Source organism: Phyllobates terribilis, unplaced genomic scaffold (genome assembly GCF_046119375.1).
Source record: "Phyllobates terribilis strain yellow unplaced genomic scaffold, ASM4611937v1 Scaffold_2__4_contigs__length_985480577, whole genome shotgun sequence".
NCBI lineage: Eukaryota > Metazoa > Chordata > Amphibia > Anura > Dendrobatidae > Phyllobates > Phyllobates terribilis.
In genome coordinates, this window is record NW_027362762.1 from 475,906,129 (window position 1) to 475,932,232 (window position 26,104).

The 26,104-nt window shown below is 43.2% G+C and overlaps 1 protein-coding gene and 1 long non-coding RNA gene across 2 annotated transcripts; one reads left to right on the forward strand and one right to left on the reverse strand.

Moving 5' to 3' along the window:
- Positions 1-469: 469 nt before the first annotated feature.
- LOC141217348 (fatty acid-binding protein, liver-like) lies at positions 470-5,293 on the reverse strand. Its single transcript, XM_073665778.1, has 4 exons — positions 5,135-5,293; positions 4,856-5,028; positions 3,460-3,549; positions 470-599 (listed from the first exon to the last, which is right to left on the reverse strand). Exons 1-4 carry the CDS (start codon positions 5,199-5,201, stop codon positions 549-551), a joined length of 381 nt encoding a protein of 126 aa, XP_073521879.1. The 5' UTR covers positions 5,202-5,293; the 3' UTR covers positions 470-548.
- A 2,919-nt stretch (positions 5,294-8,212) lies between these two features.
- LOC141252825 (uncharacterized) lies at positions 8,213-20,532 on the forward strand. Its single transcript, XR_012314122.1, has 3 exons — positions 8,213-8,377; positions 13,902-14,075; positions 17,827-20,532. It is a non-coding gene; the product is annotated as an uncharacterized lncRNA (long non-coding RNA).
- Positions 20,533-26,104: the final 5,572 nt, after the last annotated feature.

The window sequence follows — 26,104 nt, forward strand, 5'->3', positions numbered from 1 at the left end:
TATAAAAAGAATTAATCCGATCGGCGTAACGAGAAAACAATCAAAACGCCAGAATTTTGGTTTTTTGGTCACTGCAACATGGCAATAAAATGCAATGACGGGCGATCAAAACATTGTATCAATCCTAAAATGGTATCAATAAAAACGTCAGCTCGGCGTGCAAACATTAAACTCTCACTCAGCCCCAGATCCTGAAAAATGGAGACGCTACGGGTCTCGGAAAATGGCATCATTTTTATTTTCTCAGCAAACTTTGTATTTTTTTTTCACCACCTAAATAAAAAATAACCTATACATAATTGCTATACATGAACTCGTAATGACCTAGAGAATCATAATGGAAGGTCAGTTTTAGCTTTTAGTGAACATGGTAAAAAAAAAACCCCAAACAACTGCTGACATCTGGTGAGATTTTCATGCCAATATCACCTTTCGAAATATGTGTTTTTTGTTTTGAATAAAAGACACATTTTAAGCTCGATTGTTACTTTATTAATAGACAACGTATATTTTTGTTTGGTGAAAAACTATATTGCCAGGATCTTGTTTTAAGTCCTCTTACTTTTTCTGACTAGTGTTGCTGAGCCAACTGTGATTGACTGCAAGAAAAAAAAAAGAAACATTTAATTACTAATTATATTATATCACATTTTAGCTTCATATGCTCTGTCAGGCTAAGTTCACATTAACGTTCTGTCTTTCAGTCCCAGTATAGGAATGGAAAAGTCATCTAGGAAATGGATCCTTCTCACAACGGACATATATCAGTGGATCTCACTGATTATGATGAGGTCTGTTGCATTTCTGTAAGGTTGTGCATCATTTTAACAGAAAAAAATATTTGCACACTTTTTACTTCAGCTAAAATAAGGGGACCTGTGATATAGGCTCTGAAGAAGGTGTGAACAAAGCCTATGAAAATACCATGACTGCCATTTAATGCCCATGTAATATCAATAATCGTTTGTACTGGTTGTGCACTGAGAAAACAGAAATCTGCATATTTTATATGACATAACTTTTGGGTATCAATTTAAACATTTGTCTAAAGTTAGATTCACACATTCATGTGTTACAGTCCAAGCACAGATCGTGACACATCCTGACCGGAAATCAGCAGCCTCGTGTGTGCCTATTAATCTGGTGAGTTCGGGTCACGAGACCTGCAGCCAGTCTGTGCATCATGGTCCATGCTTGAACTGTAACACACGGAAGTGTGAATATAGCCTAAAGTGTAGCTTAGTCCTATGATTTACAGCAGGCCTGCACAACGTACAGCTCACAGGCAGCATGCGACCAACGCAACGATGTTAAGCGGCCCACGGAGCTGTGTAGGAGTCGCCGCTCCCTTCTTCCCATATTTAAATGTATTTGTGTCTTTCAGACTCGAATACATATCAACACTGCGGCACCGACACTGGGGCAGAGAAAGTGCTCGTCAGCCCCCCACCCTGACGTGCAGCAGCGCGATCAGGTTAGCACACTGCTGACGTCATCACACTGACGCCAGTGCACAAGCAGAGGAGACCTCGGGCACTGGTAAGCGCTCCATGGAGGAGCCGAAGATTAAATGTCATGTTATTTTAGATTAGAAAGGTTGTATTACTAAAAGGGCACACAATGTGGCAATTTGGGACATTATGGTGCAATTTGGGACATTATGGGGATATTATGGGGCAATTTGAGACATTATGGGGGACATTATGGGTCAATTTTGGACATTATGGGGCAATTAGGGGGATTGTGAAAGGGGACATAGTATAGCGAGGGGCAGTGGGGGGCACTTGGAAAGGGACAATTTGGGGGAGATATGAAATGGGGCAGTATGTGGGGGGACATTATGGAAAGAAGTTGTGTGGGTCGATATTATGTGGAGGAGATATATAAAGGGGCAGTGGGGGGATATTATACAGATGGGCAAAGTGGGAGGATATTTTGGAGAAGAGAAGTGTGTGGGGGGGTATTTCAAAGAAGGGAAGTGTGGGGGAGTATTTTGAAGAGGGGCAGTGTGTGTGTGGTATTTTTTATAAGGGCAGTGTGGGTGGGATATTTTGGAAAGGGGTAGTGTGGGTGGGACATTTTAAAGAAGGGCAGTGTGTGTGGAGTATTTTGTGCAAGAAGCACAGTGAGGGGCAATTATTTATTTAGGTGCAGAGCATGGAAGATATTTTTATTTATGGAGCAGTATAATGATTCTTTAATTTTTAAGGGCACCGTGTTGGGATATGTTGCTGAAGACGGAGAAGAAGCAAGTCTGAAGTCACGAGCTCTGGGCATGAAATCTCATCATGGCGTCTGTGCTACATATAGACAAAATGGATGGGAATGACTCCAATCAGAGAAGATGTCACCTATAAGGTACCTGGATGTAAATATTTTTTTGTAATACTGACTACGTCTCATCAGTACTGTGATTCCTGTACGGTCTGCAGTCTGATGATGACTGGTAACAACAAATCCCAGCATCTCCTTAACATTGTTAAGGACATACTGGGAATTGAAAGTTCATGCAATACAAATGTATATGGGTCAGACCTGACACTGATGGAGTTTTTTTCGCTGTATTCATATACTGACGGTGGTTCTGGTTCTGCATTCATGTACTGACAGTGGTTTTGGCACCTCAGTCATGTACTGATGGTAGTTCTGGTTCTGCATTCATGTAATGATGGTGATTCTGATGCTACATTCATGTACTGATGGTAGTTCTGGTGCTGCACTCATGTGCTAACAGTGGTTCTGATCTTGTACACATGTTGCAATCCATAACGTGTTTCATAGCTATGTTAAGGGGGATATCCGGGACTTTAAAAAAAAGGCATGAAGTTGCTAACAGAGGCAACTACCTGCCTGTTGTAACTGGCCCTGGTCATTGACCGCTCCTGCCATAGTTTCAGCTACTCCCTGTCAACAGAGCAGCAGTTTCTCTTCCTGTTGACAGGGCAGGACTACTGGTGCCATGCTGATTGACAGCAGTCTCTCCACTACTTAATTGGGGGGAAGCCGGCTGTCAGTCAGCATGGCACCAGTAGTCCCGCTCGGTCAACAGGAAGAGAAACTGCTGCTCTGTTGACAGGAGCTGTCAATGACTGGCACCGGGTACAACAGGCAGGTAGCTGCCACTGTTAGCAACTACATGACTTTTTTTTTTTAAGTCCTGGATATCCCCTTTAAAATGTAAAAATTGTCAAAACTTAGAGATTTGAGATTATCAGGAGGATTTGGCAATTTTCTGCTCCAAAAAACTCAGTTTAAGTTAGCCTGTCGTCACACTGATTTTTTTGTAGCAGAAACTCTCCAAATCCTTCTCAAAAACTCAACATTTGCTTCTGGTGATATATTAATGTACTGATGGTGGTTCTGGTTCTGGTATTCATGTAACTACCTCTTTAAAAAGAATTGCTGCCTTTGGGATTGGTCCAAAAAATGTTGTGCACATCTGATCTACAGGAAACATACCTCCAACATTTCATCTCCTTTGACTTCCTGTATGTGAGTAAATGTGTCACTCTTGCAGATAAGTTTTCCCCCTTCTAGATTAACAGTAACCTAAAGAAGAAAAAGAAACGCATTCCTTATTTAATAAAATCCACTTTTTACACAGGTAAGGTTATATGACCTAATTACCATTACAGAAGTAAAAAGGTGGATATGCTGTTATGTTTACATCACCATGAAGTTTTCAGTATTACTAATGCATAATCAGTTAGGTTGAAAAAAACCTATATCTATAAAGTTCAACACATTTCTAGATGTTTGATCCAGAAGAAGCCAAAACCAGGTCTTCTGGATCATTGATAGCAATTTTGCCTCACAGGAAAACAAAATTCTTATCAATGATTAGGTTTGACTCTCACCCTTTCCCCGTACAGTTAAGCTAAAAAATGGCACCACCTTGCATCGTCAAAATCCACAACTCCTCGATTGTTTGCCTGGCAAGGTGACATATTTTTTATTGTAGCTGTGCCCCATAGTGGAACTCAGTCATTTTTACTTGAATGGAACCGAGCTGCTGCAAGCTGCAGTTCCAGGATAGGCCACAAATAGGCCATCAATATTACAGCCTTGGCGAGCCTTTCTAAGGCTAGGGCCACATTATGTTTGTGCAGCAACCTACTGTATACATCAGGAGCTTTTCCTGACATTCTTTAACGTCTCCATTAGGGACCTTTTACCAGGCGGAGGCTAAAAGTGTGTTCTTTTGGCATCTGTCTGTCTGGCTGGCATGTGCCTGCATACCGTTTGCTTAACTGTATATGAAAGCACAATAGACTGCACTTTCCTATACAGGGGGCCACTTCAAAGAAATGTATACCATGGCGTATATTATACATTTTTATACAGTAGGTCCCTATGTTGGACGGACGCCTCGGCATCCATCCTGATTGTGCACACTGTCGGTTACATACCTCCTGAGTGTATGTGCCCGTCAAAAGGCACAAATGTAATGCGGATCTAGCCTAACATATACAATGCTAGGCTCACAATATATGTTCAGCTTCTTTTGACCTATACACTGAAAAAATTATCTGACATATACCTCAGATGCAAATCTGCAAAGTATTTCCCACTGTTTCAGCATACAAGTTACCAGCAGATTACCATTGTAAAAATATTTAAGTTTATATGGCATAGCATTGTCTAAAAATAAAGTATAGTCTTTAGGCCTCCATCATGTAAATGGATCCTTATAGTTACACATGGCGTGGAGATCAGGAGCTTTTCCCAGTCTACATGCCAAGAGTAGATCCATAATGTAATGTGAACAGGGCTTTACATGACATCCAGACATATTTAAACACAGTACGTTTATTCACAAATCAACTATATTTTATAACAAGAATGTATTCTTTACCTTAATTTTCTTTCCACCAATGGCAGTGATTTCTGACTCCTTTCCAACAGTAAAGGAATTGGTATTACTTTGCTTTGGGGTTTTTGAGGTAACAACAAAGTCATTTCCATTTTGCTGGATTTCAATCACTGGGTTGATGTCCTTTGCTACTTTGATTACATCTTCCGGCAAACCTGGAATGCAGAATATTGAGAGATATTATGGGAAAAGCTAAAATACAAAAATATGATTTACAAGGTTAAATAAACACATGTAACGTTCAGTCCTTGCTTTTCTTACCTACAGCCCTCAGGAAACCATCGTAATTCTCCTGGGCATAGACATTCCAGATTCCATTGAAAGCCATGGTGACTCTTGATGTTCGATTGGAGGCAGGCAAATGGAAGTGAGAGGAGTGATAAGTAATATTACTTGTTCTGAGGTTGCTTATATCCGGACAGACTCCCCAATGAATTCTTTGGATGACATAATAATTAACTACACAGGAATCAATCATTAATGACTTGTTTGATGACCATAAAATGACCTGTAGTTCAGTGTCCAGTGATGTCTGTGTTAGTGAATATTATGTAACATGACCCTTTACTTTTAGTATCCCAATTATGCAAAGTAGCATCATTCGTAATCTTTTTATTCATCCTTTGACTTAATCTCTGTTATAGAGGCTTTTTACATTTTGATTTCAGAATAGTGCTTTAACGTTTTATTTCCTAATATAATGTTATTTCTCTGCAAGGCTGAAAATTACATTAGAGCTCCACGGCATCTTTTGTGGGGTGAAAAAGTTGCATAACATTTGCAAGAATTCTGATATGCTGTGTAGTAGATCAGCTCACTTGGGTGCACATAGAGGTAGACACAGGACCACTGTCTCTTTAAATCTTCTGTCGTTTATTAAGAGCACTGCATAAACCAAGGCAATGCTATCAAAACAAACACGGCCTTCCTGGCCTAACAGAAAAAAAAAAAAAGTATGGTACAGTCCTTGTTGCTACGGGTAACCGCCCGCTTCAGGAACAATAAACCCAATGTTTAGCTTGTCTACACATGACAAAACAGCTCCAGAGCTTTCACCTCCAGGCCCACCCCACACCAAATGCTCTAAAAGGCTGGGAATTTATCCTCTGACCTCCTCCCTCTTAACAGGTGTTTAATCACCCTAGCACTAAACATGGCTGATTAACCCCTTATTTCTTTGTGTGCTGGAACCTTTTTCCTATGTTTAATTACCGGAGCTAACAATCTCAGTTCTACATATCTCCCCTCCAGTACTTTGCCAGTGACTTTGTCACAGCTGTCAGCTTAATTTATAGAGCTAATAGAACTGGCGCGATTTATAATGGGGACAGTCTGGGCTACCATAGGGGGCCTAAAACTCCTAAGGGGGTTCATGGTCAGATTGCTCTCATAGTAATTTTCACCACCATTAGCGGTACACATCTTTGGGCAGTAGGAAATTACAGCATTGCTGCAAAAATCTCAGGTGGCACAATGTGTCATTTAGTAAATAACCGGCAAGAAGAGGAGGGAAGTGGCATCATGGGGGATCGTCTCAAGAGCTAAGCATTTCTTTTTTTTATTTTTAACACAGTGGAGGAGCACATGAAGGGGTGGGTGGAACACACGCCACTTCTCCTGGTGTCTGTCATTGTCTGCAACTCTGACATCAAGTCAACACCGCTGCAGCTAATAAATAAGCTCAGCAACTTCGTCCAATTGAAGGCAGAAGCTGCTCAAAGCCGCTGAGTTCACTGATTGTCTGAAGCGCTGACAACGTGACATTTACGCTGCAGACAATAATAGTTATCGAGAGCAGTGGTGGAGACTCAGTGCTGGACCAGGGAGGGTGATTAAAAAACAGTTTCTGTATGTGCTCACGATGCAGAAATGCTCCGGATTTTTTCCTGAGCGTTTCTGCATCTCCCTGGCAAAAAAAAACGCATGCGGATTGTACATGCGGATTGTACATGCGGATTGTACATGCGTTTTCCTGCCAGGGACATGCGGAAGTGAAGCGTTCTTCACATGCATTTCCGCATGCGGGTTGACAAGATCTTTCCAAGCGATTTTAGCATCACTTGGAAAGTGCTTGACAACTTGGTCACACTATATAAATCCATGCAAACAGCATGGATTTATATAGTGTGACCCGAGAGAATGTCAAAAAATAAAAAAATAAATCTATACTTACCCTCCGATGGCCCGCGCTGTCTTGCTTCGCTCGGTCCCGGCTGCCGGCAGCGGTACACTGAAGGACCTGCCGATGTCAGCGTCACATGACTCTGACGTCAGCGCAGGTCCTTCATTCCATCGCGAAGTGCCAGGAAGCAAGGAGGAGCGCAGCGCGGGCCAGCCAGAAGGTAAGTATACATTTATTTTTTATTTTATTCTTTTTTTTTTACAGCTTTTTTAATGGTACCTGGGTGTGGAGGAGAATCTCCTGTCCTCCACACCCGCGTACCATCCGCACATTAGAACGCGCCAATTGCGCAAATACAGATGCAGTCTTGCGGAATTGGCACGTTCTAATGCAAGTCAATGGCGGCGAAAACGCAGCACTTCCGCAAAATAATTGGTAGTGCTGCGTTTTTTTCCGCAATGATAATCCGCAGCGGAAATTTCCGCAGCATGTGCAAAGCACATGCGGATTATCATTGGGGGACATGGCAGGCCTTCTACCATGCGTTCTTTAAGCGTTTCTGCAGCGTTTTTGCCACTGCAGAAACGCTTAAAAAACGCATCGTGGGCACACAGCCTCTCAGTTTTGTTTTTTTTAAATGAACTGCAGCCAAGGGACACAGATTTTTCCAATCCCCTTTAAAAAACAGGCCAATTCAGGTTTGTGCAAGTGTTAAATGGTTATACAGTGGGTACAGAAAGTATTCAGACCCCTTTAAATTGTTCACTCTTTGTCTCATTGCAGCCATTTGGTAAATTCTAAAAAGTTCATTTTTTTCTCATTAAAGTACACTCTGCACCCCATTTTGACTGAAAAAAAGCAGAAATGTAGAAATTTTTGCAAATTTATTAAAAAAGAAAAAGTAGAAAAAGCTTCTCAATACTGAGCAAAGAGTCTGAATACTTATGACTATGTGATATTTCAGTTTTTCTTTTTTAATAAATTTGCAAAAAAATTCTACATTTCTGTTTTTTTTCAGTCAAGATGGGGTGCAGAGTATATTTTAATGAGAAAAAAATGAACTTTTTAGAATTTACCAAATGTCTGCAATGAAACAAAGAGTGAAAAATTTAAAGGGGACTGAATACTTTTTTTACCCACTGTATATAGCACCATTAATTCCACAGCACTTTACAGACATTATTGGCACTGTCCCCATTGGGCTCACAATCAAGAATCCCTATCAGCGTAGGGTTAAGCTGAGTCTCAGTGCAGGGACAGGTTTTTTTGTTTTTTTTCTTCTCCTCTTCTCTTCCTGGATTTTCTTCAGTATGAGTACCATCCAGGAGCTTGCTCAACGCTTGCAAGGGTTGACTCTGGAGGTTGCCGGTCTTCAGCAGTACGTGAGTAAATACCCTGCAGAACGCTATGACGAACCTAAAGTAGAATTACCTGAGTGTTTCTCGGGGAAACGACAGGATTTTTTTCATTTAAAAATGCTTGTTTGTTGTTTTTTTTGGCTCAGACCTAGATCTTCTGGGAGTGAACTACAGCGTGTAGGGATTATTATGTCTCTATTGCGTAAGGAACCTCAAATCTGGTCGTTTTCCTTGTCTCCTGATGATCATTGTTTGAGGTCTGTGGAGGCATTTTTTGATGCCATGGGTTTGCTATATGATGACCCTGATCAGGTTACATCACCTGAGGCAGAGCTCAGACATCTCAAACAGGGTTCTCTTGATGCTGAGAGTTATTGCACCCTGTTCAGACAATGGTCTGTAGAGGTCAGGTGGAACGACCCTGCACTCAAGTTTCAGTTTCTGGCAGGCTTGAGTGAAAGGGTTAAAGATTTGCTCATTGAATTCAATGCACCTGATACTCTGCAAGTTGCCATGCAGTTAGCTATCACTGTGGATAGAAGGTTGAGGGCTAGACAGAATGAGGAGAAGTTTCCTGTATTGCTGGATTCTGCTTCTCACGATATTCCTGCTGACACTGTGCAGGTCGGGACAATGTCATCCCGTTCCAAGGAGAGGGACAGAAGGTTCTCTGAGGGACAGAAGGTTCTCTGAGGGACTTTGCTTGTATTGTGGTAAGGCTGATCATTTTTTAAAGCAATGTGAGGTTTGCTTAAGGAAAGAAAAAAAATGGTCAGTAGAAATAACACTCCCGTTCGCATTGCGTTTTTACGTTCTGCTGGGGTGTTTTTTCCTGGTAATACCACCTGTCAGGGTCGTTTTATTGAGTTTCAGGTTATGGTGGATTGTGGTTCTGCACTTAATTTGATTGATCAACAATTTCTTCAGAAGTATAAGTTTGATTCTGAACCTTTGTCGTCTCCTTTTCCTGTGTTGGTGATTGATAATACTCCCCTGGAGCATGGAAGCATTCTTCGAACGGTCACTGGGTTTCCGCTTACTATGAATATGGAACATCAGGAGCATATTGACTTATTTGTACTTGCTAAATTGACTTCCCCGGTCGTCCTGGGGTTGCCCTGGTTAAAAGTGCATAATCCTTTGCTGGATTGGTCGTCTGGTTCCATAAGATCCTGGGGTAAGGGGTGTTATGGTAAGTGTTATAATGTTCACATTGCGGCTGTTGTGAAGGGGGAGTTACCTGAACCCATTCACGATTTTTGGAGGGGTTTTTCGGAGGTGGAGTCGAAAGCTTTACCACCTCATAGAGATTACGATTGCACTATTGACTTCGTCCCTGATGCTAAGCTCCCTAAGAATCGGTTGTTTAATCTGACAATTCCTGAGAGTGAGGCTGTGAAGGAGTACCTTCAGACTAGTTTATCTGCAGGTCACATAAGACCCTCTAAGTCTCCTATGGCGGTTGGGTTCTTTTTTGTCAAAAAGAAGGATGGGGGTGTTAGGCCATGTCTGGATTTTCGGGAGATTAATAAGATCACTGTGCACAATCCTTACCCATTACCACTTATTCCGGATTTGTTTAACCAATTGACCGGAGCTAAATAGTTTTTCTAAGATTGACCTTCGTGGGGCATATAATTTGCTGCGGGTGACGGACGGAGATGAATGTAAGACAGCTTTTAACACCCCGGAAGGACATTTTGAGTGTGTGGTGATGCCTTTTGGGCTTACTAACGCGCCTGCATTTTTTCAAAATTTCATCAATGACATTCTGAGACCCTTGATCGGTAGGAGTGTTATTGTTTATCTGGATGACATTTTGATTTATTCATCGGATCTTGAGTCTCATTGGCAGAGAGTCTTCAAAGTTCTTCAGATACTGAGAGCACACTGTAACATCCCTGGCGGCGTGCTGGCATGGCTTACCACCTCCCACCATGCAAGACCGCAATCTTACCTATCAATCCAGGCTGCACACTTTGCTCCAGTACCTGCTGTGTCTCTTGTCTGATTGCTTAGGGCGGCAGCGCGGTTACTGCCTGATTCTTATAGTTACTGTGTGCGCACTCCTAATGCCTCCCCAGCCTATTACTGTGAGTCACTGGATACTTAAACCCCCTCCACCCAGTAGGGGGTGCCTGAGCAGCACTTTTCTTCAGTGTGTTCCTTGCAACTGAGTTGCCAGGTCCTGTTCTGTATCTTGTTTGTTCCGCCCCTGGGGGTTGTATACCCAGACCTGTTGCCTGTATCTGTGACTTCTAGTCTGTCTCCACCACCCTGGGGGCTGAGCTCCCAGACTCGTTCCTGTATCTTGTTCCTGGTTCAGTTCCTGTCTGAACTGTGTCCTAGCCCATTACCTGTTTGTCTCTGTCCGAACCTTCCCTTTTCCTGCAGTGTCTGAACCTGCACCTAACTCCAACTCGTTGTCTCTGAACTTCTGTTTGTGAGTTTTGTGTACACTCGCTACTTCATTGTAAGTACCTTGTGTGTATCTGGTTCCGCTTGTTCACCGCACCTGCGGTTTCGCTCTGCTCTGCTTGTTCACCGCACCTGTGGTTTCGCTCTGCTCTGCTTGTTCACCGCACCTGCGGTTTCGCTCTGCTCTGCTTGTTCACCGCACCTGCGGTTTCGCTCTGCTCTGCTTGTTCACCGCACCTGCGGTTTCGCTCTGCTCTGCTTGTTCACCGCACCTGCGGGTTTTGCTCTGCTCTACTTGTTTACCACACCTGCGGGTTTTGCTGTGCTCTGCTTGTTTACCACACCTGCGGGTTTTGCTCTGCTCTGCTTGTCTACCGCATCTGCGGGTTTTGCTCTGCTCTGCTTGTCTACCGAACCTGCGGGTTTTTGCTCTGTTCTGCTTGTCTACTGCACCTGGGGTTTTTTCCTCTGCTCTACTTGTCCACCCTACCTGCGGGTTTAGCTCTGCTCTGCTTGTTCATCGCACCTGCGGGTTTTGCTCTGCTTGTCTGCCGCACCTGCGGGTTTTGCTCTGCTTGTCTACCGCACCTGCGTGTTTTGCTCTGCTCTGCTTGTCTACCGCACCTGCGGGTTTTGCTCTCCTCTGCTTGTCTACCACACTTGCGGGTTTTACTCTGCTCTGCTTGTCTACCGCAACTGCGGGTTTTGCTCTGCTCTGCTTGTCTACCGCATCTGCGGGTTTTGCTCTGCTCTGCTTGTCTACCGCACCTGCGGCTCCGTTCCTGTATCCCAGTCTGTACAGGTCCCTATCCTGCCTGCATTCCTACCTGCCAGTACCCGCCTGTCTGCATGCCAGCCGTGCCTGCCAGTGCCCACCTGTCTGCATACCAGCCGTGTCTGCCAATACCCACCTGTCTGCATACCAGCCATGCCTGCCAGTACCCACCTGTCTATATGCCAGTCTAACCTGCCTGTTACTGCATTCCCCGGTGTGGGTCAACAGCTGTGACCGGGGTCTGACCTGGAGTAGCACCTGGTCCCTCGCTCGGTTCCTCCCTGGTTCACGGAGTCAACTGAGCCACCGTGCGACCTTGGTCGGACCGAGTTGATACATAGTCACGCCCCTCCAGGCACTCCTCGGTTCATGGTCCAGTGGGATCACTAATCACGCTCACGCCAGTCAGTCCAGGCGCGAGCGTAACACACACTCTTTGCTAAATTGGAGAAGTGTTAGTTTGCTGTCCAGAAAATTAGTTTTTTGGGTTACTTTGTCTCTTGTGATGGTTTTGAGATGGACCTGGTGAAAGTTCAGGCTGTGCTGGAGTGGCCGAGGCCTGAGGGTTTGAAGTCCATACAGAGGTTTTTGGGGTTTGCCAATTATTACAGGAATTTCATAAAGAATTTCTCTGTCATCGCTAAACCCCTTACTGATCTCACCAAGAAGGGTGCTAATACAGTCCAATGGTCCACTGAGGCTATTGAAGCTTTTGAGTATCTCAAGGAGAGGTTCAGCTCTGCTCCTGTTCTTATCCAGACGGATGAGACCAAGCCATTTTTGGTTGAGGTGGATGCCTCATCTATAGGCGTAGGGGCAGTTCTGTCCTAGGAGGGTGAGGATGGGGTGCATCCCTGTGCTTTCTTTTAAAAAAAAATTCTGAGACAGAGCTCAACTATGATGTTGGGAGGCGTGAGTTGTTGGCTATTAAACTCGCGTTCGAGCATTGGCGACATTTTTTGGAGGGGGCTCGACATCCTATACCGGTTTTCACTGATCATAAGAATTTGATTTAGCTGGACGCAGCTAAACGTTTGAATGCCCGTCAGGCTAGGTGGGCACTGTTTTTTGCCCGGTTCAATTTTTTTGTAACCTTTGTCCCGGGGCCAAAGAATGTTAAGGCTGACTCTTTGTCTCGTAGTTTCTCTCCAGCGGTGAATGCTGAGAGGGAGGAGTGTATTTTGCAGAGAGGGGTGGTGGTGGCCGCATTGGATTCTGAGTTGGAGAATAGCATACTAGGAGCTCAGAGTGCGGCACCAATTAACACTCACTCCGTGTGGTAAATTGTTTGTGCCTTGAGGAGAGCGTTGATTGTTGAATGTCATGAGTCTCGGTTGGCGGGTCACCCAGGGATTTCGGAAACTAGGAAGTCTATCTGTCGGAGTTTCTGGTGGCCAGGGTGGCAAAAAGAAGTCATCAAGTGGGTGCGTCAGTGTTCTGTGTGTGCTAGGTCGAAGGCCTCTCACGCTCCGGCTGCGGGGGTTGCTATGCCCCTTGGAAGTTCCTAGTTCGCCATGGATGCACCTTGCCATGGATTTTATCACCGATCTGCCTTTATCGGAGGGTTTTTCTGTCATCTGGGTTGTTGTGGACTGGTTTAGTAAAATGTGTCATCTGGTTCCGTTCAACAAGTTACCTTACGCCAAGACTCTTGCTAAGGCTTTTGTGAAGGAGATTGTCAGGCTCCATGGTGTTCCCACGGACATTGTTTCCAATAGAGGACCACAGTTTGTGGCTCGCTTTTGCTGTGCTTTTTGTGACAGATTGAAAATTCATTTGTCATTTTCTACGGGGTATCATCCAGAGTCCAATGGACAGACTGAAAGGAAGAACCAGGATGTCGAGCAGTTTTTGAGATGTTTTGTGGCAGACAATCAGGAAATGTGGTCAGAATTTCTACCACTTGCGGAGTTTGCCCTTAATAATCATACTTCTTCCTCGGCTTGTTGTTCTCCTTTTTTTTGTTGTACTGGCAGGTATCCATCTTTTGGTCCATTTTCCAAAGTTGGGGCTGCTGTACCGGAGGAGGACAATTTTCTGGTGATTTGGAAACGGTTTGGACTAGTGTACTCCTGAACCTTAGAAAGGCTAACAGGACATCAAAAAAGTATTTTGACAAAAAGAGAAAGAAGTCCTTGTTTGCTGTTGGGGATATGGTTTGGTTGTCCTCTAGGAATCTTCGTTTGAAAATTCCTTCTAAAAAACTGGGGCCTAAATTTGTGGGTCCTTTCAAAGTGGTTCAGGTTGTCAACTCGGCAGCGGTGAGGTTGGGCATTCCCTCGTCCTGGAGGATTAGTTCTGTGTTTCATGTGTCGTTACTTAAGAATTTGAGATTTCTCGCATTTTGGATTCCAGGTGGCTTAGAGGAAGATTACAGTATCTTGTGTTCTGGAGAGGTTTCGGCCCCGAGGATAATTCCTGGGTGAAGGCCAAGGACATCTCGGCTTCAAGGCTAATTAAGGCTTTTCACAGAAGATTTCCTAGTAAGGCTCGGCCTAGAAGATCTGGAGGATCCTCGTAAAAGGGGAGGTACTGTTAGAATCTATTTTGTTTTACTGTCGGCCTTCTTGTTGTGGTTTGCTGGCTTCTAGTCTTTTCCTCTGGTGCTTGGCTTCTTGGTCACGTGATCTCTGCACTCTTTATTACTCAGCACCTGGCTCCCATTCCCTGCTGGACATCAGTATTGTTACGCTTGTGCTCTGGCTAAGTAGCCTTGTTTAGTTCTTTGTGCTTTGGACAATTGTTTTCCTGGGACTTCTTGTTCCACCAGTTTTGTTCCCTTTAATCTTCGTTTCTGCAACTAACTTTTCTGTTATGAGGTCTCCTGCTTTTGCTCCCAGTCCTTAGATCTTTTAGGGACCCCTTTCCCCTTCCTACAGGTCTTCTTTTGAGTTCAGTGCAGGAGTTTCGGTGGGGCTATTCATAAGGAATAGGGCTCCCTCCCCAGCGTAGGGTTAAGCTGAGTCTCAGCGCAGGGACAGCTTTTCCCTCCTATTCCTTAGTTCTAAGTTGCAGAACATAACAGTGAGGGACATGGTTACAGATGCCATTCCTTATGTATTAAGTGGTGACTGAAGCTGCGCCTCTATGACTGAATGCCAGAGGTTGCCGGGAGGAATAAAGTTAATTTCCTCCCGGTAGCCGTGCTTTCATTTCTGCTGCTGCAAAGCTTAAAGGGTTGTCCACTACTTGGACAAACCCTTCTTATTCCTCATGTTTAGCCCCGTTAAAATAAAAACACCTATACTTACCTCTGGTGCCGGCGCCATTCCACTGTTGTCAGTACTCGATTTCCCGGGGATTATGTAAGCTTGTTACGTCACCCGAGCCTTGCACCCAATCAATGCCAGCTTCACTGTCCCCACTTTCGGACATATTGAACATGAACAGGAAGTCAGGGCTGCGGCTGCTCTCTGACTTCCTCTTGATGTTTGATTTGTCCAAAGGCGGGGACAGTGACTCCAGCAGTCGGCATTCATAGCAGATGAGCACTTTTGTTAACACACAGAAGGGCTGAAGATCTGCTATATGTAACACAGGCGATCTGAAGGTCGCAGCTTCTGTTCTCCCATAGAGACGATTGAAGTAAGTGTAAAGTAAAAAAAATTTAAAAAAAATATTGAAAAAATTTAAAAAATATAAAAGTTTAAATCACCCCCTTTTTGCCCCATTCAAAATACAACAATAAAAAAAAAATCAAAAATACACATATTTGGTGTCGCTGAATTCAGAATCGCCCAATCTATCAATATATAAAAATAATTCATCCAATTGGTAAACGGCGTAATGAGAAAAAAAATCAAAACGCCAGAATTACGTTTTTTTGCTCGCCGCAACATTGCATTAAAATGTAATAACACGCGATCAAAACACCGTATCTATTCCAAAATGGTATCATTAAAAACATCAGCTGGCACGCAAAAAATAAGCCCTCAACCAACCCCAGATCTTGAAAAATGGACGCTATAGGTTTTGGAAAATGGCGCCATTTTTTTTCTTTTTTACAAAAAGAGTCATTTAACATAATGAGTAAACCTGCAGTATGGCTCCCAGCCAATTGCTGGGATTCATCCTGCATAAAAGACTCCCTCTCCCTTAGGGAGTCACCAAGCAACGAGTTTAGTCATTAGGTAATGTGGTGTTCTATCAGTGCAGTTGTGAGGTCTCCTGGTCCTGGTGTGGCCAGGGTCTTGAACCTGAATCCTTGGTCCCGGTGTGGCCAGGTTCTGAACCCGAATCTCCGGTCTGTGCGCTGCCAGTGCCTGAACATTGTCCCCTGGTCCTGGTGAGGCCGGTCCTGTCCCCGAAGTCCTCTGGTCCCGGTGCGGCCAGTGCCTGAATATTGTCCCCTGGTCTTGGTGTGGCCAGTCCTGTTCCCGAAGTTCTCTGGTCTCGGTGCGGCCAGTGCCTGAACATGATTTCCTGGTGCTGCCAGTCCTGTCCCCTTAGTCCCCTGGTCCTGGTGCGGCCGTGCCTGAAAATTGTCCCCTGGTACTGGTGTGACCAGTCCTGTTTTCGTTGTCCCCAGTTTCTGAATGTTTCCCTAATCCAATATCCTAGACCGGTGTGTCTGAATATAGCCCTAATCAGTGTCAGCTAACCTGACCCCTGGGGTCAGCAGCTGCAGTACCGAATTCTGCCTAGGAGTGGAACCTGGCGGCTACTTGAAGATCAGTCTGTCTCCACCATCAGGAGCTCCAGTGAACACCAAGTAGCCGCTTAGCTACGCACCTACCTAGGCAGGCCTAGCCCTGTGGCACAGTGGATCCACAAATCCACGTGCACCACGGTTGGGCGTAACACACTACATGTAACGTGAGCAGTGATTTCCCCCTTTGAGAAGACATTTATATAATTCAAGCAGTGTGGGGCCTGCAGTACATACATCACATAGGAGACACCGAGACTGCTCTATATATATCACATAGGAGACCCTGGGGCTGCAGCATATATATCACAAAACCCAAGACAGAAACAAAATGAACATATAAGTAAGTAAGTAAAAGCAATAGTGCACATAAATAATGCAGAGTACTTAATAAACAATGCTTTTGATCGAAAAAAGCGTATATGCACTATTGCTTTTAATTATTTACTTATAGCAGGGTATATGATCATTTTGTTTTTGTCATGGGTTTTGTCTGTTTAATGGCCAGTGTGAACATGCTCATATTTTGCATGCATACCAACATATACTCCAGTTCATTTTTTTAAGTTAAGTTTCAGATGTCTGCATATAGTACAGGTAAGGTTGTGGCCTCCCTTTTTTTGAGCTGGACAAAACATTTATATAGCTTTCCATTTTCTGGGTATCCATTTGGGACCCAGTCCTGCTCTGCCCTTATTCACATTGATGTCACTTTGACAACATGATAAGGTTTTAATACTAGAGGTTATGACCATCCCGATTGTGGTACACATTGACACTGGTGAGATGGCTTTTATGCTTTTTTTTTTCAAAATTCAATTTTTATTGAAAGGTTATATAATTTTCAATTCCAAAGATACAAAAAAAGAAGAATAAACAGGACAATATCAGCATCAATATATCATAAAATATATATAGTATAACGTCCAATAAAACATCAAGTTATAGGATGAAAAAGGAGGGAAGGGAAGGGAACAGTTTAAGCCATCAGTATTACAATTATGAAGTTACTAAAATCCAATGGAAATCGTATATAGTGCAGCCAGGCACGGACCAACGCATAATCAGTACAGAGAAGAAATGCACCGGAGATTTTATGCTTTTTTTAATCAAAAATGGTGTTTACTAAGTACCCGGTGTTGTTTATATGCACTATTGCTTTTCGTTATTTGCATGCATGCAAACTTATACTCCAGTTAATTTTTTTCAGTTAACTTTCAGGTTTCTGCATTTAGTGTAGGTAAGGGTGTGGCCTCCCATTCTTTGAGCTGGACATAACATTTATATAGCTTACCATTTGCTGGGTATCTATTCGTGACCAGTTTCTGCTCTGCCATTATTCACACTGATGTCACTGTGACACATGGTAATGATTTAAAACTAGAGATTAGGACCATCCTGATTATGGTACGCCTTGACGTAGGTGGGATGGCTTTAACGCTTTTTTTAATCAAAAACGGTGTTTACTAAGTACCCTGCCTTATTTATATGCACTATTGCTTTTACTTATTTACATATAGCAGGCTATATGTTCATTTTGTTTCTGTCTTGGGTTTTGTCTGTTTAATGGCCAGTGTGAACCTGCTTCTATTTTGCACGCATACCAACTTATACTCTTGTTCTTGTTTTCAGCTAAGCATATATATCACAAAGAAGACACTGGGGCATATACATCACAGGAGATGCTGGGACATGTAAATCACAGGAGACGCTGGGACTGGGGCATATATGTAAGAGGGTGATAGACAAAGAATGCAAAAGACAAAATGCAAAATGGTCCTGACCTGTGATTTTATTGTATTTTTATGACTGTGGTAATATGTGAAAATGCATAGAACTGTATAAGAACTAATTGATGCAGTTATTGTAATGTAATGTAACTAATGTATAATGTGCAGTGTATAGGGAAAGCATAGAGGTTAGGACATAATGTATAGTATAGGGCTTAGAAGTTAGATTCAGGAAGGGAAAAATGCAGTGGTGGGTATATTAGTTATAGAAAGTAGTGCACAAAGTTAGATACGGTTAGTATGTTTGGGACCAGCCCAGCATGGGAGGGAGCTATGTCATATAAAAAGGGAGAATGCAAAAGACAAAATGCAAAATGGTCCTGACCTGTGATTTTATTGTATTTTTATGACTGTAGTAATATGTGAAAATGCATAGAACTGTATAAGAACTAATGGATGCAGTTATTGTAATGTAATGTAACTAATGTATAATGTGCAGTGTATAGGGAAAGCATAGAGGTTAGGACATAATGTATAGTATAGGGCTTAGAAGTTAGATTCAGGAAGGGAAAAATGCAGTGGTGGGTATATTAGTTATAGAAAGTAGTGCACAAAGTTAGATACGGTTAGTATGTTTGGGACCAGCCCAGCATGGGAGGGAGCTATGTCATATAAAAAGGGAGAATGCAAAAGACAAAATGCAAAATGGTCCTGACCTGTGATTTTATTGTATTTTTATGACTGTGGTAATATGTGAAAATGCATAGAACTGTATAAGAACTAATGGATGCAGTTATTGTAATGTAATGTAACTAATGTATAATGTGCAGTGTATAGGGAAAGCATAGAGGTTAGGACATAATGTATAGTATAGGGCTTAGAAGTTAGATTCAGGAAGGGAAAAATGCAGTGGTGGGTATATTAGTTATAGAAAGTAGTGCACAAAGTTAGATACGGTTAGTATGTTTGGGACCAGCCCAGCATGGGAGGGAGCTATGTCATATAAAAAGGGAAGCATTTCCTGGATATAGGGAGTCTAAGATAGTGAGAGTTGGAGATTTGGAGGACGTTCAGGCTCAAGCTGCAGTTGGTCGGAGGCTCAGAAAGTACATATCGTTCGGGCAGCATGAGGTCTCACCAGAAGTCTTGCGGAAATCCCTGTGAGGTGCGGGGCCTGTGGACTGGAGTAGGCACTGGAATGCGTGTCTTACTCTCCTCAATGCGGGAGAGGCCGGACGGGGAAATGCGAAAGGGAACGGTAGTGGATCTCAGAAAAGGTGTGTTGCTGGATGGGGAGACCCTAGATCAAACAGAAGCTGTTGAGGTAGAGACAATCTGAGCATAGCTAAGGCAAAGCCTTGCAATGTACTGTGTAAATGGATCAACAACTGGAACTGCTACTGCAATGAGATGCAAAAACGAGCCTGGGAATACAGCCCCCAGAGTGGCGGAAACAGACTAGAAGTCACAGGTAACAGGCCTGGGAATACAGCCCCCAGAGTGGCGGAAACAGACTAGAAGTCACAGGTAACAGGCCTGGGAATACAGCCCCCAGAGTGGCGGAAACAGACTAGAAGTCACATGTAACAGGCCTGGGAATACAGCCCCCAGAGTAGCGGAAACAGACTAGAAGTCGGAGATAACAGGTCTGGGAATGCAGCCCCCAGAGTGACGGAAACAGACTAGAAGTCAGAGATAACAGGACAGGACCTGGCAATATAGTTGCAAAGATAAACTGAGTGAAGGTGTTGCTCAGGCACCTCCTACTGGGTGGAGGGGGTTTAAATATCCAGTGACTCACAGCAATAGGCTGGAGACACATTAGGGGTGACCCCAAACACACCTCCAGGCTGTGTAAGGGCTATTTGACCAAGAACGAGAGTGATGACCTGGCCTCCACAGTCACCAGACCTGAACCCAATCGAGATGGTTTGGGGTGAGCTGGACCGCAGAGTGAAGGCAAAAGGGCCAACAAGTGCTAAGCATCTCTGGGAACTCCTTCAAGATTGTTGGAAGACCATTTCCGGTGACTACCTCTTGAAGCTCATCAAGAGAATGCCAAGAGTGTGCAAAGCAGTCATCAAAGCAAAAAGTGGCTACTTTGAAGAACCTAGAATATAAGACATATTTTCAGTTGTTTCACACTTTTTTGTTAACTATATAATTACACATGCGTTAATTCATAGTTTTGATGCCTTCAGTGTGAATGTACAATTTTCATAGTCATGAAAATCCAGAAAAATCTTTAAATGAGAAGGTGTGTCCAAACTTTTGGTCTGTACTGTACATCACAGGAGACACTGGGGCATATACATCACAGGAGATCCAGGGGGCACATACATCACAGGAGACACTGGGGCACATACATAACAGGAGACTTTGGGGCATATACATAACAGGAGATGCTGGGGCACATAATCACAGAGACGGTGGGGGCATATACTGTACATCACAGAAGATGCTGGGGCATAAACATTAGCGGAGACTCTGGGGCATATACATCCCTTGTGGCACATACATCACATTAGAGGCTCAGGGCATATACAGGGTGGTCCAAAAGTAGATGGACAGAAAGTGTAATAAGGTTATGAAGGGGGAGATTTATCAAACATGGTGCAAAGTGAAACTGGCTCAGTTGCCCTTAGCAACCAATCAGATTCCACTTTTCATTCCTCACAGACTCTTTGGAAAATGAAAGGTGGAATCTGATTGGTTGCTAAGGGCAAATGAGCCAGTTTCACAGATCTAGTTTTCACAGGTAGATCTCCCCCAAATCTGTTTTCTTTTCAGATAATTCAGATAACACATAATGGCAAATAATTTAAATACCGATCAAAGAAAATGGATTTTAACAGAGTATTGGAAATCTCAAAATGCTGAAACCGTTAGAGCAAATTGGGTTGAAACATTTGATACTCAAGCCCCAAAGAGACAAACCATTTACCGCATTCGTGACAAATTCAATACCACTGGCTCAATCCTTAATGCTCCAAAAACTGGTTGACCCAAAACAGTCTGTACAGAAGATAATAAACAACTTGTTGCTGAAACATTTGTTCAGAGTCCAAAAAAGTCCACCAGAAGAGCCTCTTTGGAATTGGGAATTTCACGAGCTTCTACCATGCGAATCCTGAAATCTATTCTGTGGAAAGCTTATCGTCCACGTCTAATTCATGGTTTATTGGATGATGATCCAGACAGGTGGCTGCAATTTAGTGAGATTATGCTTAACGAAATTGAAGAAAATCCAGTAATTTTAGATAACATTATGTGGAGTGATGAAGCTTCTTTCAAATTATCCGGCCATATTAACAGACATAATTGTATTTACTGGTATAATGAGAACATGCATTTAACATTAGAGCAACAACTAAATGAGCCTGGTGTCAATGTTTGGGGTGGTATTTCAAGTTTTGGTGTTTTAGGACCAATATTTTTTGATGGAACAGTCACAGGAGATAAGCATCTCGAAATTCTAATGAATCAAGTTGTTGCCCAGTTACAGCAACAGCCTAATTCAAATGACCTTTATTTCCAACAAGATGGGGCCCCTCCACATTATTCAAGAGTAGTCCGCAAGTATGTTAATGAAACATTTTCTAATAAATGGATTGGCCGGCACGTTCACCAGACTTGACCCCAATGGATTTTTTTGGGGGGGAGTACTCAAGGACAAAGTTTATAGTCGAAAACCGAAAAGTGTCAGTGATTTGAAAAATTACATAAGAGGTGCACTTCAAGAAATTAATACCCAAAGAAACTTGTGCAAAAAAGTTTGTTGAAACGTAAGAGGCGGACTTCAAAGCTGTGCAAATTGTAATGGAAAACAGTTTGAGCACCTGCGTTGATAAAATGTAAGGGCTTTTATATTATTGTTCAGAATACAATTCAATTGTCAATGTTATGCTTGTGTTAGTAAATATAATTTTATATATAAATCAAAATAAATGTTATTATTTTCTGGCCACCTACTTTTGGACCACCCTGTACATTACAGGAGATGGTGGGCCACATACATCACAGGAGGGGTGGGGGCATAAATCCATTACAGGAGGGGCTGGGGGCACATACATCACAGGAGACGCTGGGGCACATACATCACAGGAGATGTAGGGGGCACATACATCACAGGAGACCCTGGGGCACATACATCACAGGTAATTCAGGGGCACATACATCACATGAGATTCTGGGGAACATCACAGGAGACGCTGGGGACATATATACATCACAGGAGAAACTAATGGCATATACTGTACGTCACAGGAGAGGCTGGGGTCATATACACTGCTCACAAAAATAAAGGGAACACTTAAACAACAGAATATAACTCCAAGTAAATCAAACTTCTGTGAAATCAAACTGTCCTCTTAGGAAGCAACACTGATTGACAATCAATTTCACATGCTGTTGTGCAAATGGAATAGACAATATATGGAAATTATTGGCAATTATCAAGACTCCCTCAATAAAGGAGTGGTTCTGCAGGTGGGGACCACAGACCACATCTCATTACCAATGCTTTCTGGCTGATGCTTTGGTCACTTTTGAATGTTGGTTGTGCTTTCACTCGTGGTAGCATGAGACGGACTCTACAACCCACAGAAGTTGCTCAGGTAGTGCAGCTCATCCAGGATGGCACATCAATGAGAGCTGTGGCAAGAAGGTTTGCTGTGTCTGTCAGTGTAGTGTCCAGAGTCTGGAGATGCCACCAGGAGACAGGCCAGTACACCAGGAGATATGGAGGGGGCCGTAGGAGGGCAACAACCCAGCAGCAGGACCGCTACCTCTGCCTTTGTGCAAGGAGGAACAGGAGGAGCACTGCCAGAGCCCTGCAAAATGACCTCCAGCAGGCCATAAATGTGCATGTGTCTGCACAAACAGTTAGAAACCGACTCCATGAGGGTGGTATGAGGGCCCGACGTCCACAGATGGGTGTTGTGCTCACAGCCCAACACCGTGCAGGACGCTTGGCATTTGCCACAGAACACCAGGATTGGCAAAGTCGCCACTGGCACCCTGTGCTCTTCACAGATGAAAGCAGGTTCACACTGAGCACATGTGACAGACGTGAGGGCGATCTGCTGCCTGCAACATCCTTCAGCATGACCGGTTTGACAGTGGGTCAGTAATGGTGTGGGGTGGCATTTCTTTGGAGGGCCGCACAGTCCTCCATGTGCTCGCCAGAGGTAGCCTGACTGCCATTAGGTACCGAAATGAGATGCTCAGACCAATTGTGAGACCATATGTTGGTGCGGTTGGCCCTGGGTTCCTCCTAATGCAGGACAATGCCCGACATCATGTGGCTGGAGTGTGTCAGCAGTTCCTGCAAGATGAAAGCATTCAAGCTATGGCCTGGCCTGCCCGTTCCCCAGCCCTGAATCCAATTGAGCACATCTGGGACATCATGTCTCGCTCCATCCACCAATGTCACGTTGCACCACAGACTGTCCAGGAGTTGGTGGATGCTTTAGTACAGGTCTGGCAGGAGATTCCACAAGAGACCATCCGCAACCTCATCAGGAGCATGCCCAGGCGTTGTAGGGAGGTCATACAGGCATGTGGAGGCCACACACAATACTGAGCCTCATTTTGACCTGTTTTAAAGACTTTACATCAAATTTGGATCAGCCTGTAGTGTGTTTTTCCACTTTAATTTTGGGGGTGACTCCAAATCCAGGCCTCCATTGGTTAATAAATTTGATTTCCATTGATGATTTTTGTGTGATTTTGTTGTCAGCACATTCAACTTTGTACAGAACAAAGTATTCAATGAGAATATTTCATTCATGCAGATCTAGGATGTGTTATTTGAGTGTTCCCTTTATTTTTTTGAGCGGTGTACATCACAGGAGGGGCTGGGGGCATATACAGTTAGGTCCATATATATTTGGACAGAGACCACATTTTTCTAATTTTGGTTCTAGACATTACCACAATGAATTTTAAACAAAACAATTCTGATGCAGTTGAAGTTCAGACTTTCAGCTTTCATTTGAGGGCATCAACATTGAAATTGGATGAAGGGTTTAGGAGTTTCAGCTCCTTAACATGTGCCACCCTGTTTTTAAAGGGACCAAAAGTAATTGGACAATTGACTCCAAGGCTATTTCATGGACAGGTGTGGGCAATCCCTTCGTTATGTCATTCTCAATTAAGCAGATAAAAGGCCTGGAGTTGATTTGGGGTGTGGTGCTTGCATTTGGAAGGTTTTGCTGTGAAGTAAACATGCGGTCAAAGGAGCTCTCCATGCAAGTGAAACAAGCCATCCTTAAGCTGCAAAAACAGAAAAAAAACATCTGAGAAATTTGTACAATATTAGGAGTGGCAAAATCTACAGTTTGGTACATCCTGAGAAAGAAATAAAGCACTGTTGAACTCATCAATGCAAAAAGACTTGAGCGCCCACGGAAGACAACAGTGGTGGATGATCGCAGAATAATCTCCATGGTGAAGAGAAACCCCTTCACAACAGCCAACCAAGTGAACAACACTCTCCAGGATGTAGGCGTATCAATATCCAAATCTACCATAAAGAGAAGACTGCATGAAAGTAAATACAGAGGGTTCACAGCACGGTGCAAGCTACTCATAAGCATCAAGAAGAAAATGGCTAGACTGGACTTTGCTAAAAAACATCTAAAAAAGCCAGTACAGTTCTGGAAGAACATTTTTGGACAGATGAAACCATGATCAACCTCTACCAGAATGATGGAAAGAGAAAAGTAAGGCGAAGGCGTGGTACAGCTCATGATCCAAAGCATACCACATCATCTGTAAAACACGACGGAGGCAGTGTGATGGCTTGGGCATGCATGGCTGCCAGTGGCACTGGGTCACTAGTGTTTATTGATGATGTGACACAGGACAGAAGCAGCCGAATGAATTCTGATGTATTCAGAGCCATACTGTGTGCTCAGATCTAGCCAAATGCAGCCAAACTGATTGGTCGTCGTTTCATACTACAGATGGACAATGACCCAAAACATAAAGCCAAAGCAACACAGAAGTTTATTAAAGCAAAGAAGTGGAATATTCTTGAATGGCCAAGTCAGTCACCTCAACCCAATTGAGCATGCATTTCACTTGTTAAAGACTAAACTTCAGACAGAAAGGCCCACAAACAAACAGCAACTGAGAACCACCGCAGTGAAGGCCTGGCAGAGCATCAAAAAGGAGGAAACACAGCGTCTGGTGATGTCCATGAGTTCAAGACTTCAGGCAGTCATTGCCAACAAAGGGTTTTCAACCAAGTACTAGAAATGAACATTTTATTTACAATTATTTAATCTGTCCAATTACTTTTGGTCCCTTTAAAAACAGGGTGGCACATGTTAAGGAGCTGAAACTCCTAAACCCTTCATCCAATTTTAATGTGGATACCCTCAAATAAAATCTGAAAGTCTGAACTTCAACTGCATCTGAATTGTTTTGTTTAAAATTCATTGTGGTAATGTCTAGAACCAAAATTAGAAAAATGTTGTCTCTGTCCAAATATATATGGACCTAACTGTACATCATAGGCGAGGCTGGGGACTAGTGATGAGCGAGTATGTTTTGTTAACCCTTTCGCCGAGTATGAGGCTGTTTCTTTGGAATATGATTATTTACATTTATGTTAATGACTACTATTTAATATGTGTCTAAGTGGTTAACAGTATAGCTTTGCAGTGGAGTCCTGAGTTCAAGTCCCACCAAGGACAACATCTGGATGAAGTTTGTACTGTTTGTCCTTCGTGTGTTTGCATTGATTTCCTCACATACTGCAAATGGAATTTAGATTGTGCCTTCTAATGGAGGCATATTGACAATGTTTCTAAATCACTGCAGAATATGTTGGTGCTTTATAACTAAGTATTATTATTCTTTTGCATGATTGTCCCACTAAAATGGTTCAGATCACAAAACAAATGTAAATATTAGACAAAGATAACACAAGTAAACAAAAAAATGCAGTTTTTAAATTAAGGTCTTTATTATTAAGGGTAAAAGAAATCCAAACCTACAGGGCCGTGTGTGAAAAAGTGATCCCCCCTACCTTAAAACATAAATTGACGATGGTTTATCACATCTTTGGGAAGCTGAGTTGAATTTCCCTAGCCACACACATGTCTGATTACTGCCACACCTGTTCTCAATCAATAAATCACTTAAATAGGACCTGCCTGGCAAAGTGAAGT